The 19,329-nt window shown below is 45.2% G+C and overlaps 1 protein-coding gene across 1 annotated transcript in view; it reads left to right on the top strand.

The window, feature by feature from the left end:
* Window positions 1-684: 684 nt before the first annotated feature.
* The window catches only part of b4galt5 (beta-1,4-galactosyltransferase 5), a 54,585-nt gene continuing 35,940 nt past the window's right edge, over window positions 685-19,329 (top strand). Inside the window, exon 1 of the mRNA XM_036947533.2 lies at window positions 685-1,253. Within this exon, the coding sequence (XP_036803428.1) occupies window positions 1,148-1,253 (106 nt within the window). The 5' untranslated portion in view covers window positions 685-1,147. The remainder of the gene's footprint in view (window positions 1,254-19,329) is intronic.

Here is a 19,329-nt window from a genome sequence, read left to right as displayed (position 1 = left end):
ACAGTAGTGGTGCGTGGGTCAAATCACCAGGGAAGGCAAGCCAGGAAAAAAGCCATATTACAACCTATGTGTTGGGATAATTGCGTTGTTTGCTCTATAACCTGTTAGTTCCTACTGTATGCCTTGACACCGTGATATATACGCCTAAGGCCGAGACAATAAGAAGACAATGGCAGAATAAATTCAACCACACCTTTGTTTAATCACAAAACCGGAGACATATTTCCGGTTAAGTCCATAAAACATATTGCATGTGTAACAAAGTTACATGACCTACAGCATGGTCAAGCAAGTTTATGTTTCCGACATTTTCGGACTACTAAACAACTATTGACTTTGTTACCGCAAGTTGCAAAGAAAACAGGCGACGCCTCCACTATATTCTAGCACCATTTCAACATAATTTAATCACCTATGCTTAGTCTAATACAGTGACATCTAAAATATACCAAAAACGATATAGTCCAATTAATGTAAGCTAAATATGATGTCACAACGGAGCTAACTCGGTTTAGCTCAATGCTGATGAGCTATTATTTTATTTAAAAAAATACATAAACAGAAGCCATTCAACAGTCATTTTCTATGAAGGTATCTTTACTTTTACTCAAGAATGACAATTGAGTACATTTTCCACCACTGCATAAAGTCAATCAGTATCAGTGACGTAGTGAAAGAGTTTGCACACACTCCCTATGGGGAAACGAGACGCCTCCTCATAAAGGCATGGCACATTTTTTTGTGGAAGGTAGACGCTAGTAGCTTTCCGTCCATAGTAGGCTACCACCGCCCGAGCGGCCGAGTTCCCCAGCGTCTGACTAGGCTAATGATGTCCTTCCACTGAATACGACACCGACAGTTCTGACTGCATTGTCGCGATTAGCTGTTCCACATTGGGACTTCTTCTAAACTGAATCAAAGCTGGCTTTAGCTGTCTTACCTTTCGATTCTGTCTTTCTATTCGCTAGACTTCCTACTCGCCTGGCCACTCATCTTTCCCGCAGATCCTCTGCTGCAGTCGACAAATAAAACCGATTATTCGCGGATTGCGTTTACATCTGGACACGCTCAGGAGATTTGAGGCCTACTGTTAGCCTATCTCTATTGTAAAGAAGAAAACGTGTCTACGTGTTTTTGCGACTATATAATGCCGACACATCTGCGATTTCGGAGAAGGTCATTCCTTGGGCTTATATTCCTCTTCTCACTGTCCACCACCGCATTGTACTTCATCTATTCAGCGCCTGGTATCGGTAAGTCAGTCCCCATTGATCTGTAATACACTGAAATCACCCTTTATGTGATTATAATGAGATCCTCAAGTCTGTGTGTTGAAGATCATGTACAGCTCGCGCTGGCAACTAGGCTTGGTAAGCCGCGCGCCTCTGCTTAGGCTGCTTGGAAGTCTCCAGACAATTTTATGGCTCATGATTCCGGGACCCGACTGGATGCTAGCAATGCACCTGCGTGATGATGGCGAAGTCATTGTTGATTTTCTGCCTCTGAGGATAATCAGAACGGCTTTAGGGTTCCTGCTCTTTTGCAAATGAGCAAAGTAGCATATTGAATCAATCTACTTCTATAATTGGAGATTGTATTATCCTCACTAACGTTGGAAACATAAGGTTAAGAGTGCAACATGCATGGTTGAATATAATATAATTAATGTAATGGAATACTTTGTTATAGAGGATTGATTTTTAGTTTGGGTACCAGTCTGTTTAGCTTTCATTCCTTCCACTCCTGTCATTTGCCAAGTCTTTGGCAATGATTTGGCAAAAAACAGGAGTGGCGAGTGGAATGATAGCTGAACAGTCTGGTACCCAGGCTAGATTACAGTAACTGGGCTGCTCCCACTCCTACAGAACTTTACAGTAACTGGGCTGCTCCCACTCCCACAGGACTTTACAGTAACTGGGCTGCTCCCACAGGACTTTACAGTAACTGGGCTACTCCCACAGTACTTTACAGTAGCGTAATTGGGAGGCTCCCACTCCTAGAGGACTGTACTGTAATGTAGCTGCTCCCACTCCTAGAGGACTGTGCAGTAACGTAGCTGGGCTGCTCCCACTCCTAGAGGACTGTACAGTAATGTAGCTGCTCCCACTCCTAGAGGACTGTGCAGTAATGTAGATGCTCCCACTCCTAGAGGACTGTGCAGTAACGTAGCTTGGCTGCTCCCACTCCTAGAGGACTGTACAGTAATGTAGATGCTCCCACTCCTAGAGGACTGTGCAGTAACGTAGCTGGGCTGCTCCCACTCCTAGAGGACTGTGCAGTAACGTAGCTGGGCTGCTCCCACTCCTAGAGGACTGTGCAGTAACGTAGCTGGGCTGCTCCCACTCCTAGAGGACTGTGCAGTAACGTAGCTTATCCCACTCCTAGGGGACTGTTCAGTAATGTAGCTGGGCTGCTCCCACTCCTAGATGACTGTGCAGTAACGTAGCTGGGCTGCTCCCACTCCTAGAGGACTGTGCAGTAACGTAGCTTATCCCACTCCTAGGGGACTGTTCAGTAATGTAGCTGCTCCCACTCCTAGAGGACTGTACAGTAATGTAGATGCTCCCACTCCTAAAGGACTGTACAGTAATGTAGCTGGGCTGCTCCCACTCCTAGAGGACTGTGCAGTAACGTAGCTGGGCTGCTCCCACTCCTAGAGGACTGTGCAGTAACGTAGCTTCTCCCACTCCTAGAGGACTGTACAGTAACGTAGCTGGGCTGCTCCCACTCCTAGAGGACTGTACAGTAACTGGGCTGCTCCCACTCCCACAGGACTTTACAGTAGCTTAATTGGGTGGCTCCCACTCCTAGAGGACTGTACAGTAATGTAGCTGCTCCCACTCCTAGAGGACTGTACAGTAATGTAGCTGGGCTGCTCCCACTCCTAGAGGACTGTACAGTAACTGGGCTGCTCCCACTCCCACAGGACTTTACAGTAGCTTAATTGGGTGGCTCCCACTCCCAGAGGACTGTACAGTAATGTAGCTGCTCCCACTCCTAGAGGACTGTACAGTAATGTAGATGCTCCTACTCCTAGAGGACTGTGCAGTAACGTAGCTGGGCTGCTCCCACTCCTAGAGGACTGTACAGAAATGTAGCTGCTCCCACTCCTAGAGGACTGTGCAGTAATGTAGCTGCTCCCACTCCCACAGGACTTTACAGTAGCTTAATTGGGTGGCTCCCACTCCTAGAGGACTGTGCAGTAATGTAGCTGCTCCCACTCCTAGAGGACTGTGCAGTAATGTAGCTGCTCCCACTCCTAGAGGACTGTACAGTAACTGGGCTGCTCCCACTCCCACAGGACTTTACTGTAACTGGGCTGCTCCCACTCCCACAGGACTTTACAGTAGCTTAATTGGGTGGCTCCCACTCCTAGAGGACTGTGCAGTAACGTAGCTTCTCCCACTCCTAGAGGACTGTACAGTAATGTAGATGCTCCCACTCCTAGAGGACTGTGCAGTAACGTAGCTGGGCTGCTCCCACTCCTAGAGGACTGTACAGTAATGTAGATGCTCCCACTCCTAGAGGACTGTGCAGTAATGTAGCTGGGCTGCTCCGACTCCTAGAGGACTGTGCAGTAACGTAGCTTCTCCCACTCCTAGAGGACTGTACAGTAATGTAGATGCTCCCACTCCTAGAGGACTGTGCAGTAACGTAGCTGGGCTGCTCCCACTCCTAGAGGACTGTACAGTAATGTAGATGCTCCCACTCCTAGAGGACTGTACAGTAATGTAGCTGCTCCCACTCCTAGAGGACTGTACAGTAATGTAGCTACTCCCACTCCTAGAGGACTGTACAGTAATGTAGCTGCTCCTACTCCTAGAGGACTGTACAGTAATGTAGCTGCTCCCACTCCTAGAGGACTGTGCAGTAATGTAGATGCTCCCAATCCTAGTGGACTGTGCAGTAACGTAGCTGGGCTGCTCCCACTCCTAGAGAACTGTACAGTAATGTAGATGCTCCCACTCCTAAAGGACTGTGCAGTAATGTAGATGCTCCCACTCCTAAAGGACTGTGCAGTAATGTAGATGCTCCCACTCCTAGAGGACTGTGGAGTAATGTAACTGGGCTGCTCCTACTCCTAGAGGGCCAGTTTATCAGCTGAGGTGTCCAGCTGTAGTCATGAGTTTCTATGTGTGGCCCAAAGGTCAGCTTTTTTTATTACTGTATTATGACTCTTATCCTGTTGTGTTGGATGATTCTTGGCAATTTATGGCCTGTCTTATGCTGCCTGTGAGAGTCACTGTGAGAGTCTAGAACAGCAACCTGTTAATGCCACAACATGCAAGGCTACTGTTTAGAAAATATAGTTATTTCTTGATTAGACTCAATTAGTGGTGTGATTATTTAATGAATGATCAGAACAGTTTGACTTCCACAGCACAGCGAGTGAAGAGATACAGTGGTGGAAAAAGTCCCCAATTGTCTTACTTGAGTAAAAGTAAAGATGCCTTAATAGAAAATGACTAAACTGAAAGTCACCCAGTAAAATACTACTTGAGTAAAAGTATTTGATTTTAAATATATTTATGGATCAAAAGTACATGTAATTGTGAAAAATATACTTAAGTATCAAAAGTAAAAGTATACATTTCATATTACTTATATTAAGCAAACCAGATTACACAATTTAACTTTTTTATTTTTTAATGTACGGATAGCCAGGAGCATGCTCCAACACTCTGACATCATTTTCAAATGAAGCATGTGTTTAGTGATTCCACCAGATCAGAGGCAGTAGGGATGACTGGGGATGTTCTCTTGAAAAGTGTGTGAATTAGACCATTTCTTGTCCTGCTAAGCATTCAACATGTAACAAGTACTTTTGAGTGTCAGAGAAATGTGTGGAGTAAAAAGTACATCCTTTTCTTTAGGAATGTAGTGAAGTAAAAGTTCTCAAAAATATATACCCTAAAAATGACTTAAGTAGTACTTTCAAGTATTTTTACTGAAGTACTTTACACCACTGGGTAGGTATATGACTGAGTAAGCTAATCACCAGGGTGGGCGTGTCTCAGTAAACTAGTAGGTACTACTGTGCTGAGAAGGATGAAGTTGATCTTAATCTAAGGTCAGTTTTGTGTTTGAGGAGGGTTGATCAAGCCGTTTACTTCAACTCTGAGCATATAGCACTCCAGCCTCATTCTGTTGAGAAGCTTGGACATGAATCAATGTGCAGCTTTACATTCCGCATGAAATCTGACTCAAATGACAACTGTTTCGAGTAACAATTCCTATGATAAAGAACAAGTTAGTAGTTATTTAGTTGAAGTGAGATAACCGATCACATGGTTCGTACTATCCAACCGGCAGGGAAGAAGGGTTACTATAGGGCATATGTTTCGTACAGTAGGTCATGAATGGTTTCACGATTAGTCAAAGATGGCCTTGCTAAAACTAACAACGTGGTAATATATTCTACGTTTTTTTTCTTCTTCCCCCTAGCACTACACAGCTGATTCAAATAATCAACTAATCATCGAGCTTTGATCAAGTAAATCAGCTGTGTAGTGTTAGGGCAGAAACCAAAACGTGCACCCCTCTGGGTCCTGAGGATCTAGTTTAGGAAAAGATTGGGTAGGGTTAAAGTAAGGATTTCAGACAGCACCATATTTCCCTCTGTCCTGGACTCCTTTTAAATCATTCTTTCATATGCGTATAATGCATTATAAATGTATTATATAAGAGACCATAGTCAGAACATCACTTCTGTTTCAACATACAGTCATCAACGTACATTGTAGTCTAAACTGTTCTGACTGGTCTCTTGATCAGAAGCTACAGTGCTCATGTGCTATTTATTCAATAAGCTCATATTCATTGAAGCCCAGATATTGTGCTTCAACCACTTCACTGTAGAACGTCCTGCTTTTATAATGCTGCTGTACTTCTTCACTGGGACTAAAGGCACACACCTACCTAATGCCGTCCTCCCCTTACTCATGGACAGACGTATAATAGAAGTATAAAGCATTATAAGCATATGAAATAATGATTTATAGTCATATGAGCTATTATAAGGATGGAGTCCTAGTTCAGCAGGTGTATTTGTTGGTGAACATTTTGATGTCCAACACCTGCTCCAACCCATTGGATGTCCAGTTCCTCCCTTGTAAGTCACATGTTGGGACTTTACAAATCATCAAAGGGTAAGCTGATCTCCCTAAGTCATCAGAATGGCTATTGACCCACCTGTGCTTTTTACCTATTCAAGATGACTTAATCAATAATTGAATCAATGTTCGTATGGGGGAACACGTCAACTGATTGGAATTGGCTTTGCAGGTCATGGGTTTTTTACCCTGACTCTTGTCTACACTTTTTTAAATGTCAGCCAGTTTACTCTTTGAACAATTTACGGCCATTCTAAAACCATAATTTGGCTTCATTCATTTACCACCATTTTAAAAAAAAACTTCATTTATTGATGATCTCATTTGTTAGTGCAAACAGTTTTCCTTCCCTCTGTTACCCTGTCTTTCCCTCTGTTACCCTGTCTTTCCCTCTGTTATCCTGTCTTTCCCTCTGTTATCCTGTCTTTCCCTCTGTTATCCTGTCTTTCCCTCTGTTACCCTGTCTTTCCCTCCTTCCCTCTGTTACCCTGTCTTTCCCTCTTTCCCTCTGTTACCCTGTCTTTCCCTCTTTCCCTCTGTTACCCTGTCTTTCCCTCCTTCCCTCTGTTACCCTGTCTTTCCCTCCTTCCCTCTGTTATCCTGTCTTTCCCTCTGTTATCCTGTCTTTCCCTCTGTTATCCTGTCTTTCCCTCTGTTATCCTGTCTTTCCCTCTGTTATCCTGTCTTTCCCTCTGTTATCCTGTCTTTCCCTCTGTTATCCTGTCTTTCCCTCTGTTATCCTGTCTTTCCCTCTGTTATCCTGTCTTTCCCTCTGTTATCCTGTCTTTCCCTCTGTTATCCTGTCTTTCCCTCTGTTATCCTGTCTTTCCCTCTGTTATCCTGTCTTTCCCTCTGTTATCCTGTCTTTCCCTCTGTTATCCTGTCTTTCCCTCTGTTACCCTGTCTTTCCCTCTGTTACCCTGTCTTTCCCTCTTTCCCTCTGTTACCCTGTCTTTCCCTCCTTCCCTCTGTTACCCTGTCTTTCCCTCCTTCCCTCTGTTACCCTGTCTTTCCCTCCTTCCCTCTGTTATCCTGTCTTTCCCTCTGTTATCCTGTCTTTCCCTCTGATATCCTGTCTTTCCCTCTGATATCCTGTCTTTCCCTCTGATATCCTGTCTTTCCCTCTGTTATCCTGTCTTTCCCTCCTTCCCTATGTTACCCTGTCCTTCCCTCCTTCCCTCTGTGACCCTGTCTTTCCCTCCTTCCCTCTGTGACCCTGTCTTTCCCTCCTTCCCTCTGTGACCCTGTCTTTCCCTCCTTCCCTCTGTTACCCTGTCCTTCCCTCTGTTATCCTGTCTTTCCCTCTGTTACCCTGTCCTTCCCCCTTCCCTCTATTATCCTGTCTTTCCCTCTGTTACCCTGTCCTTCCCTCCTTCCCTCTGTTATCCTGTCTTTCCCTCTGTTACCCTGTCCTTCCCTCTGTTACCCTGTCCTTCCCTCCTTCCCTCTGTTACCCTGTCCTTCCCTCATTCCCTCTGTTACCCTGTCCTCCCCCCCTTCCCTCTGTTATCCTGTCTTTCCCTCCTTCCCTCTGTTTTCCTGTCTTTCCCTCTGTTACCCTGTCCTCCCCCCCTTCCCTCTGTTACCCTGTCTTTCCCTCTGTTATCCTGTCTTTCCCTCCTTCCCTCTGTTACCCTGTCCTTCCCTCCTACCCTCCTTCCCTCTGTTACCCTGTCTTTCCCTCTGTTACCCTGTCCTTCTCCCCTTCCCTCTGTTACCCTGTCTTTCCCTCTGTTACCCTGTCTTTCCCTCTGTTACCCTGTCTTTCCCTCTGTTACCCTGTGTTATCCTGTCTCTCCCTCCATCCCTCTGTTATCCTGTCTTTCCCTCCTTCCCTCTGTTACCCTGTCTTTCCCTCTGTTACCCTGTCTTTCCCTCTGTTACCCTGTCTTTCCCTCTGTTACCCTGTCTTTCCCTCTGTTACCCTGTCTTTCCCTCTGTTACCCTGTCTTTCCCTCTGTTACCCTGTCTTTCCCTCTGTTACCCTGTCTTTCCCTCTGTTACCCTGTCTTTCCCTCTGTTACCCTGTCTTTCCCTCTGTTACCCTGTCTTTCCCTCTGTTACCCTGTCTTTCCCTCTGTTACCCTGTCTTTCCCTCTGTTATCCTGTCCTTCCCTCTGTTATCCTGTCCTTCCCTCTGTTATCCTGTCTTTCCCTCTGTTATCCTGTCTTTCCCTCCTTCCTTATGTTATCCTGTCTTTCCCTCTGTTATCCTGTCTTTCCCTCCTTCCTTATGTTACCCTGTCTTTCCCTCTGTTATCCTGTCTTTTCCCTCTGTTACCCTGTCTTTCCCTCTGTTACCCTGTCTTTCCCTCCTTCCCTCTGTTATCCTGTCTTTCCATATGTTACCCTGTCTTTCCCTCCTTCCCTATGTTACCCTGTCTTTCCCCCCTTCCCTCTGTTATCCTGTCTTTCCTCCTGTTATCCCGTCTATCCCTCCTTCTCTCTGTTACCCTGTCTTTCCCTCCTTCCCTCTGTTACCCTGTCTTTCCCTCTCTCTCTCTCTCTGGTTGTCCTGGGTGTTGATTGTAGTGTTTTATTGGCTGCGTGACCCTGAATGTAAGATGGGTCCAGAAACAGAACTAGCAGCAGGCCATTAATAATGGATGGTAACTAGGAGCAGGACTGCTGCTACTAAAAGCTACAGTTTAGACCCCAACACTTGGGGCCTCAGAGGGGTGATACAGGGGAAGAGGTCAGAGTACAGTAGTTCTGGGGGTGGGGAATACAATTGGGTTAGGGAAGAAGGGTGGAAATTGACTAGGAAAAGGAGGAATGACATGGGGTTAAGAGGAAGAATGATGGAGAGAGAGATGTTTGATACAGGGACCTCCTACATATAGCCTAACTCTCTCTCACTCACATGCACACACACATTTAAACAAAACAAATATATTTCATTTACACATTTTATAATTGGTAGATTTTGTTATGCGTTTTAACAAACCTATATTTTAGTACTTTTTTTGTGGTGTGGTTTTCATATAATACCTTGGGCTTCCAACCACAACCTGCACACCATTTTTTTTAAATGTGTTTTTATCTGTATTGTTCTCTATCACTTTCTTTGGTGCAAATACATTCAACTTAAACTAATGGCCATACAGGGGAGGAGGAGTTTATGAAGGAAACTGGGGAGGAGATAGAGAGGGGAGGGTATACGTGGTAGATACACCCTCCCATCTCTCCCCTCCCCTGTATCTACCCCAATATCTACCACTTACACCCACCCCTGTATCTACCACTTACACCCACCCCTGTATCTACCACTTACACCCTCCCCTGTATCTACCACTTACACCCTCCCCTGTATCTACCACTTACACCCTCCCCTGTATCTACCACTTACACCCTCCCCTGTATCTACCACTTACACCCTCCCCTGTATCTACCACGTACACCTCCCCCCCCCTGTATCTACCACTTACACCCTCCCCTATATCTTCCACTTACACCCTCCTGTCTCTCCCCTCCCCTGTAAGTGGTAGATACAGGGGAGGGTGTAAGGGGTAGATACAGGGGAGGGTGTAAGTGGTAGATATAGGGAGGGTGTAAGTGGTAGATATAGGGCAGGTTGTAAGTGGTAGATACAGGGGAGGGTGTAAGTGGTAGATACAGGGGAGGGTGTAAGTGGTAGATACAAGGGGAGGGTGTAAGTGGGAGAGACAGGGAAGGGGGTAAGTGGTAGATATTGGGGTAGATACAGGGGAGGGTGTAAGTGGGAGAGACAGGGAAGGGGGTAAGTGGTAGATACAGGGGAGGGTGTAAGTGGTAGATACAGGGGAGGGTGTAAGTGGTAGATACAGGGGAGGGTGTAAGTGGTAGATACAGGGGAGGGTGTAAGTGGTAGATACAGGGGAGGGTGTAAGTGGTAGATATAGGGGAGGGTGTAAGTGGTAGATATAGGGGAGGGTGTAAGTGGTAGATATAGGGGAGGGTGTAAGTGGTAGATATGGGGAGGGTGTAAGTGGTAGATATAGGGAGGGTGTAAGTGGTAGATATAGGGAGGGTGTAAGTGGTAGATATAGGGAGGGTGTAAGTGGTAGATATAGGGAGGGTGTAAGTGGTAGATATAGGGAGGGTGTAAGTGGTAGATACAGGGGAGGGTGTAAGTGGTAGATACAGGGGAGGGTGTAAGTGGTAGATACAGGGGAGGGTGTAAGTGGTAGATACAGGGGAGGTTGTAAGTGGTAGATACAAGGGGAGGGTGTAAGTGGGAGAGACAGGGAAGGGGGTAAGTGGTAGATATTGGGATAGATACAGGGGAGGGTGTAAGTGGTAGATACAGGGGAGGGTGTAAGTGGTAGATACAAGGGGAGGGTGTAAGTGGGAGAGACAGGGAAGGGGGTAAGTGGTAGATATTGGGGTAGATACAGGGGAGGGTGTAAGTGGTAGATACAGGGGAGGGTGTAAGTGGTAGATACAGGGGAGGGTGTAAGTGGGAGAGACAGGGAAGGGGGTAAGTGGTAGATATTGGGGTAGATACAGGGGAGGGTGTAAGTGGGAGAGACAGGGAAGGGGGTAAGTGGTAGATATTGGGGTAGATACAGGGGAGGGGGTAAGTGGTAGATATTGGGGTAGATACAGGGGAGGGTGTAAGTGGTAGATATAGGTGTAAGTGGGAGAAATATAGGTGTACGTGGTGTGTATATATATATAGGGGAGGGGAGAGACAGGGGAGGGTGTAAGTGGGAGAGACAGGGGAGGGTGTAAGTGGGAGAGACAGGGGAGGGTGTAAGTGGTAGATACAGGGGAGGGTGTAAGTGGGAGAGACAGGGAAGGGGGTAAGTGGTAGATATTGGGGTAGATACAGGGGAGGGTGTAAGTGGGAGAGACAGGGAAGGGGGTAAGTGGTAGATATTGGGGTAGATACAGGGGAGGGGGTAAGTGGTAGATATTGGGGTAGATACAGGTGAGGGTGTAAGTGGTAGATATAGGTGTAAGTGGGAGAAATATAGGTGTATGTGGTGTGTATATATAGGGGAGGGGAGAGACAGGGGAGGGTGTAAGTGGGAGAGACAGGGGAGGGTGTAAGTGGTAGATACAGGGGAGGGTGTAAGTGGTAGATACAGGGGAGGGTGTAAGTGGTAGATACAGGGGCGGGTGTAAGTGGTAGATACAGGGGCGGGTGTAAGTGGTAGATACAGGGGCGGGTGTAAGTGGTAGATACAGGGGAGGGTTTAAGGGGTAGACACAGGGGAGGGTGTAAGGGGTAGACACAGGGGAGGGTGTAAGTGGTAGAGACAGGGGAGGGTGTAAGGGATAGATACAGGGGAGGGTGTAAGGGATAGATACAGGGGAGGGTGTAAGGGATAGATACAGGGGAGGGTGTAAGGGATAGATACAGGGGAGGGTGTAAGGGATAGATACAGGGGAGGGTGTAAGGGATAGATACAGGGGAGGGTGTAAGGGATAGCTACAGGGGAGCGTGTAAGGGATAGATACAGGGGAGGGTGTAAGGGATAGCTACAGGGGAGCGTGTAAGGGATAGATACAGGGGAGGGTGTAAGGGATAGATATAGGGGAGGGTGTAAGGGATAGATACAGGGGAGGGTGTAAGGGGTAGATACAGGGGAGGGTGTAAGGGGTAGATACAGGGGAGAGTGTAAGGGGTAGATACAGGGGAGGGTGTAAGGGGTAGATACAGGGGAGGGTGTAAGGGGTAGATACAGGGGAGGGTGTAAGGGGTAGATACAGGGGAGGGTGTAAGTGGTAGATACAGGGGAGGGTGTAAGTGGTAGATACAGGGGAGGGTGTAAGTGGTAGATACAGGGGAGGGTGTAAGTGGTAGATACAGGGGAGGGTGTAAGGGGTAGATACAGGGGAGGGTGTAAGGGGTAGATACAGGGGAGGGTGTAAGGGGTAGATACAGGGGAGGGTGTAAGGGGTAGATACAGGGGAGGGTGTAAGGGCTAGATACAGGGGAGGGTGTAAGTGCTAGATACAGGGGAGGGTGTAAGGGGTAGGTAGGTACAGGGGAGGTAGTCAAAGTATGAGGAACGTAGTGGGTGCAGAGAGCAGGGGGAAGAGAGAGGAGGAGAGGGACGGGACGGTGGGAGAATTCTGGGATGAGTAGGTGAAGAGATACCAGAGGAGAATGAAACATAGATGACTAGAGAGAGGAGAGATGAGGGGGAGGGATAGACCGATCGGGAGTACCCTCGTTCTCTGTTACACTCCAGGGGAGCATTCCGAAACACCAGTATGTTTTACCCAGCATGCCCCTCTCCCATACGCCCAGTCCCTAGTTTCTGCGTCACTGGACTGTAGTCATAAAAACACGTATAGACCCCCTCCAACAAGCACAACAAACTGTGCCACACACACACACACACACACACACACACATACCCACATGGGCTCAGCTTCTCTGTGGCCCTGGAGCATGGATGCTATGATGCAGTTGGGAGGCCGGGGATGCAGGCCACAGCTGGGCTTGATGACTGCAGTTTACTTAATTAAAACATGAGAGGATCCCGTCGGAGCTGGGGAAGGCACAAGCCCTATTTATAGAGACACCCACGCTCTGGCACACTCAGAGCAAGCGAGACGAGAAATCCAGGTGCTTCTTATGTGTCAGTGCTGTGTGTGTCAGTGCTGTGTGTGTGGGGTTTGTTGTTTGTAGGTGAAACCCCCAGGTGTACTGAATAAAGGGGATGTTCTACTACTACATGGTCTGTGCCACTGTTAGTTCCATCGTGCATTCAGTCACAGGGACAGCCAAGTTCCTGCCCTAAAGCCATCTCTAGTCTACAACCCATTCAACATTTTGGTTACGTTTGATTTTACAGCCTGCTAACTAGCTAGCTTGCGAGCTTGCGTTTTATAGATTTCACAGTAAATTGGAAATCCAATTTGTATGTAATAATTTGTTTATTTGGGCATCATCATGTCATTAAAATCAATGTTTATAAAACACTGACCACAATGCATGGTCATGTTCTCAAAGCTAAAATTGCAGCATTGGAGGTATTACTTTAAACATATTGATGCAGCTAAACTGTCAACTTCCTTATTCTGCTCCCTTTTATATGGGTGTTGAGGAAGTAAGTTCACTCTGTACCAGGAACAAGTAGATCACAGTACGTTTGTGTAAGACATTCTGTGTCTGGTTATTCATTTGTAATTGCCCTATGGGTTTAACCTTTGGCCTCTAATGGATAGGGCTAAATGGAAATGTTTCTTAAAGAAGACACCAGCATATGCATAACCATGGGAGCACATGAAAGAGAACAGTTTGGAGGTTATGGGAAAAGTATTAGACTAAAGTTTAGAACACAAGGTCACCTGACACAAGACTGAATCCAAACATGACACTGTTGATTGTAACATAAAAAATTACCGGGCCGAACACCTCTCTAAAGTGTGCACAGTTTCTAAGTCATTTCAATGCACTTTTATGACTCACCGAACAGTCTTCAACTACAAGGTGCTTTTAATAAAAAAAAATGTTTTGCTCTCCTAGCTGTGCCATTGAGGAACTAGAGCCAGCACACTTTTAGTTGTTTTGTTTGGTACACATGTAGGCTCGGCCCTAATTTACGTGTTTTCTGTTACATGGAACTGCATGGCAAATGGTCCAGGAACAAAGGTCAATGCCCAAGGACTAGTCAGCCCTTCTCCCTCTGAGGGGCCAAAATGTATCTATGTTACAGTATCCAGAGGACTATTGAATGACTGATAGATACTGAAACAGGTTCACTGAGGAAAACTCTGATCTCTGTGGTAACTGTTCTCTGATGCTATCCATATGGATGGATGGATGATCTCTGTGGTAACTGTTCACTGAGCAGAACTCTGATGCTATCTATATGGATGGCTGATCTCTGTGGTAACTGTTCACTGAGGACAACTCTGATGCTATCTATATGGATGGCTGATCTCTGTGGTAACTGTTCACTGAGGAGAACTCTGATGCTACCTATATGGATGGCTGATCTCTGTGGTAACTGTTCACTGAGGAGAACTCTGATGCTATCTATATGGATGGCTGATCTCTGTGGTAACTTGTGTCTGGACAGCTCTAAAACAGGTTTTCTTGTCATTTCAGGAATTCTGTCTTATTTACATAAGTCTCATCCCCACACAAGCCTTTAACTGCTGTGACATCCTGTTTAGGTTGGGCCTTGGTCGTCAGGTTATTCTGGTAACTCGGTATCGTTTGATTGACCAATGGTTGGTTTTGGGTTGAAAGGTTACATCTTCAGATGTTATAAATGGAATGAAATGCCTTTGTTCTCTCTCGTATCCAGTCCATGGAAGAAGGTTATATGATAAATTCTCATTTTCTAGGCCTCCGGTCTAGTAAGCGTCTCTTTGTTCATTTTTATTTTTACCTTTATTTAACTAGGCAAGTCAGTTAAGAACAAATTCTTATTTTCAATGACTGCCTAGGGACAGCGGGTTAACTGCCTGTTCAGAATGACAGATTTCATGCTTTGTCTGTGGGTTAACTGCCTGTTCAGAACGACAGATTTCATGCTTTGTCTTGTAAGTTAACCTTAGGATCTGTATGCGTAGAATAAAGCCTTGTAATGCATTGTAACTTAAGTTTATGCCTTGTATGTGAATCCATTCATTTTACGAAGTAATTCAATACATTTGTATTTAGACATTTATTCATTGCCTATTACTGTAACTCAACTATGGTGTTCTTGCCTATTGCTAAATAATCTTTCTGGAGTCAGATAAACATTTTAATAGGCTAATTGCTTAGTCTTATTAGGAGTCGCATGTGATGCATTGATACATATTATGCCCGCGACACACAACCCTGCATCCTCTCCATCACACAATTAATGTTTACACAATCCAAAAATGGCCCATTTTCTAAATCGCAATCTGGGTCAGGTGGGCATCATATGAAAGCTTGTTCTATTGCCAACATGACTAGCTAAGTTATCAAATAAGATCTTACGGTGTTTCATGAGGCAATTCAGAGAAATGTAATTTTGGTGCACATAGAAAGGACTCATGAGTGCATTCAGGCATTTTCTTCACAATACACAAACAGGCTCATTCTGTTCAGAACAACCCAGGGTATGACTCCATGTCGACTTGCAACTGCACATCAAACCTTGTGATCATAAACGTTGACATTTGTGTATGACATGAGTTTCATGACTTGTAAAAGTGAAGTGCACATTTGGACTCGTTGAGATTTAGAATAAATTCCCACGTCTCATCTTTCATAATACATTGTCCTCTTCATTTACAGCATTCCCCTCACTCGGACAACCAAAACGTTCCCCACTTACCAGGAGGGATGGGGCAACTTCTTGTCACACGAGTTGCTCAGGTTCAGAACCTCAGTCAGCATAAAACCCACACAGCACAGTGAAGCACAGAGCCTGAGCTCTGACATCATGTGTAGCATTACTATTCAGCCACTGCGTTCAGACTTAGGTGCTTATTAGTGCCCAAATCTGCCATTTTCAACCCATGTACGAGTGTAAAGGCTACATGCTTTGAACCAGCAAAACAGTGCTTTAGCTTAGTTAAGTGTCAATGACTGACTGTACCCTGACACACACGCACACCTCATAAAAATGACATTGCATACATCGCCAGGGTGTTGACTGCTAAAGCTTATCCTGCGACGGCAGGCTGATGCCCATGGTTTTATGGCATACATTGCCAAGGTGTTGACTGCTAAAGCTTATCCTGCGACGGCAGGCTGATGCCCATGGTTTTATGGCATACATCTCGATGGTATAGTTCTCCAATCCTGATATCATGTGATTCTGTTAATTACAGAGAGAGAGTGGGTGTGAACTGCCAGTTAGTTCATGTTGCCTGCTGTGGTAACTATGGCGGTGTGTTATTATGGTCGGTCAGTCACCCACACACAGCGACCAGTGGTAGCAGTCCTCTTTTCTCAGACCCCGGTGACCCGGGATACCCAAAGAGAGAGACTGAGGCTAAAATGTGTTACTAGAGAGTGGACAGACAGACAATGCCTATGCACAGTGTTGCAGGGTTGGCTCTAATGTTTATTTAATAATAATAATGTTTCATTGTCACACACTGGACAGGTGCAGTGAAATGTGTTGTTTTACAGGGTCAACCATCGTAGTACGGCGCCCCTGGAGCAAATGAGGGTTTCCTTGTTTAAGGGCACATCGACAGATTTTTCACCTTGTCGGCTTGGGTATTTGAACCAGCGACCGTTTGGTTACTGCCCCAATGCTATAACCACAAATGCCCTGCTGACGTTGCTATGCTCCACACACTAGCTGCATCTGTAATGTGTAGATAACAGGTTATAGCCTTGCTGGTCGGGTATGCCCCCCCCCCCCCCCCCCCCCCAAAAGAAGTTATTTCACGGTTTGACTGGCCTCTCCCGGTTTGACTGTGTCTTTGTCTCCATGCCAACCTCTTACGTCACCGTTTCCTTGCTGCATGCCACCTTTGAACCTTTGAAATCTGTTGTCTGGTTTTGGCAGGCTCTGCTTGTTTTCTCGATAAACGACTCTACAGCTATGGACAATTTGTGAGTTGGCTGGGTTTCAGCTAAAATCTGTTCATGCAGGGCCTAAATCGACTGCTTCTTTAAAGTTTTGGAATCCGGTTTCCTGACTGTAAAACCCTGAGGCTTGCAAAATCCATCCAAGTAAAGGAAATTACTAGCAGAAATATTCTGTCTGTGATGCAAAGTTTTAAAATGTTTCATTATCTGTTGTGAATTTGAGTTGTGTAGTTTCCTTGATGACTCAGGGTCAGTTTGTACCCCTCTTCCTGCATAGCTTGCCTCTCCAGGCTTTTTAGTGACCCCGCCCGAGTTTCCTGCAAGGCAGCTCAAAAAATACCTGTGTTTCTTAGAAATGCTTTTCATTTGTGTGTGTGTGTGCTTTTATTTGTCCTGTGTGCCAGACTGGTCTCCTAGACTACATGTAACATAGGAAGCGTTAATCCAGGACACTGAAATTAGTATGCTATGTTGTATAACATGGAAGGTTACTTAATGCCTGTTCGAAAGCTTTAGCATTTTAGATAATTATCAACTTTGCAATGACTTACTACTTTTTAGCTATTTTGCAACTACTTAGCATTAGCTAACCCTTCCCCTAACCTTAACCCTACTCCTAACCTTAACCCCTTAGCCCCACAAATTCGTAACATATCAAACATTTAGCAAATTCGTAACATATCATACGAAATGGAGTTTCTCAAAATTACGTACAGAATAATACGAAATGCTCTGAGACTACGTTGTGTGTGTGTGTAGGCGTGTACGTGTGTGTGCGTGCGTGTGTGTGTACATAGCAAGCCACTTCCTTCCAAGCTGCCATTTTGGCTTAACAATGGAAGGCAGCAATGCAGCATCCTGCTCATAGCATCATTTGAATCCTGATTTGTGTAAACTCAAAAGGGGTGTGTGTGTGTGTGTGTGTGTGTGTCAGTCAGCGCTCATGTCATGAGCATGGTGGTGTGTAGCAGGGTGCTTTGCATTTTGGCAAATGCGAATGGAGGCAAAAACCATGTCTGGCTGTCAGTCTGTCTTGTTGACCTCCAGTCCGTGTGTAGCTGGTTGGTAGGGACTAGAGAATGACCATTGAGGGTAATGTCTAACTCATTAACTTTGTTGGTCAGTGAGGCAGCACTTTAGAGCCAACTAACTACAAACAACTATTTGGGATTTATAATGCCTAATTTAATTAATCTGCTTAACAATACCATTCAGTCCATCCAAATCCAGTCCGTTTCATCCATAGTCTGAACGGTCTCCTTTCGTGTCACATCTGAGGTGAAAGAATTGGACAGGTGATTGTACACAGTGTACAAAACATTATGAACGCCTGCTCTGTCCATCAACTGACCAGCTAAATCCAGGTGAAAGATCCCTTATTGATGTCACTTGTTAAATCTACTTCAATCAGTGTCGATGAAGGGGAGGAGACAGGTTCAAGAAGGATTTTCAAGAAGGGGGTGTAACTCAATATTTAGGAAGGTGTTCTTAATGTTTTGCACACTGTATATTTCATCCACCATATTTCTTTAATGTGTTTTTCCATCAGTCAAGGTGAAGACGATGAGGAGAGGAAGCCTCCAACCATTAAGATGCCTCATCCTATATAGTGTATAAAGTCCTTTATTCTCCATGATGTTAACACACTATCCCAGATGAATAATGATACTGCTATTTTCTCTTGACACTTTTTTTAGACCCGGCTGCCTGTGTGGTTGCCATAATGGTGAGGACCGGGTTTGGACCTAGGTTAACATACTGTGTACCTTGACGTGTGTTTTTATTGCATATTTAGGTATTTCTGGGTCTGTAGGATGTGCTCTTACAGTGGCTCCACTTTAGAGCAGGACTGTGCATCTCCAGTCTTTGAGGCCAATAGTGAGGCAAATGTATTTTCTTTGATCAATTCAGTTGGCTTCTTAGGGAAAATGTCCAGTCACTAGTTAATTCACTAGTTAATTCACTAGTTAATTCACTAGTTAATTCACTAGTTAAGTCACTAGTTCATTTGAACCCTAATTGTAACCCTAAACCAAACCCCTAAGCTTAAATTAACCTTTGTCCTTCTGGGGACCTGGACAATTGAGAATTTTCCTTGTTTTACTATCCTTGTGGGGACTTTTGAGGAAGTCACACACCCACAGTGCAGACTTTCCATAGATTGAATGTCTCCTCTTTAGACCATGATACCTACTGTCTGTCTCTGACGCATGTCATTTTCTTGTGTTTTTTAAATGTATTTTTATTTTACCTCTATTTAACTAGGCAAGTCAGTTAAGAACAAATTCTTATAGTTACCGTGGTCCCCAAGACCTTGATCAGACCGAAACACTTCCTTTGTATATCTTTGTCGTCACAGTAACAGCAAACATTTTTCTTCCAGCCGCAGTGCTTTGTGTGTGTGTGTGTGTGTGTGTGTGTGTGTGTGTGACTGCAGGTTCCTCCCCAAGAGAACCAAATGGAAAAGACAGAGTTATTCTGTGCCTGGTGCATACGTCCAAACCCACTTAATCAGTCCCCATGCGTTTGGAATAAGTTAATGCTCTGCTGTGAAGGGAGTTGAATATATGTTTGGAATTAAATTGATTACGCCAAGTGTGGTTAGATCTGATTTCTCATTTTGCATATTAGTAGGCCTATTCATTCATATCTGCCAAATGGCCATTTCAAAAGAACAAGCAATTTGTCAAAGTGACATGGCCACACATGGGTAATCAAACCGTGAAAGCTCTATGAATTGAGTACTTT

Source organism: Oncorhynchus mykiss, chromosome 16 (assembly GCF_057628025.1).
Source record: "Oncorhynchus mykiss isolate SJ-2025 chromosome 16, ASM5762802v1, whole genome shotgun sequence".
Taxonomy (NCBI): domain Eukaryota; kingdom Metazoa; phylum Chordata; class Actinopteri; order Salmoniformes; family Salmonidae; genus Oncorhynchus; species Oncorhynchus mykiss.
This window is presented reverse-complemented; position numbering and strand designations above follow the sequence as displayed.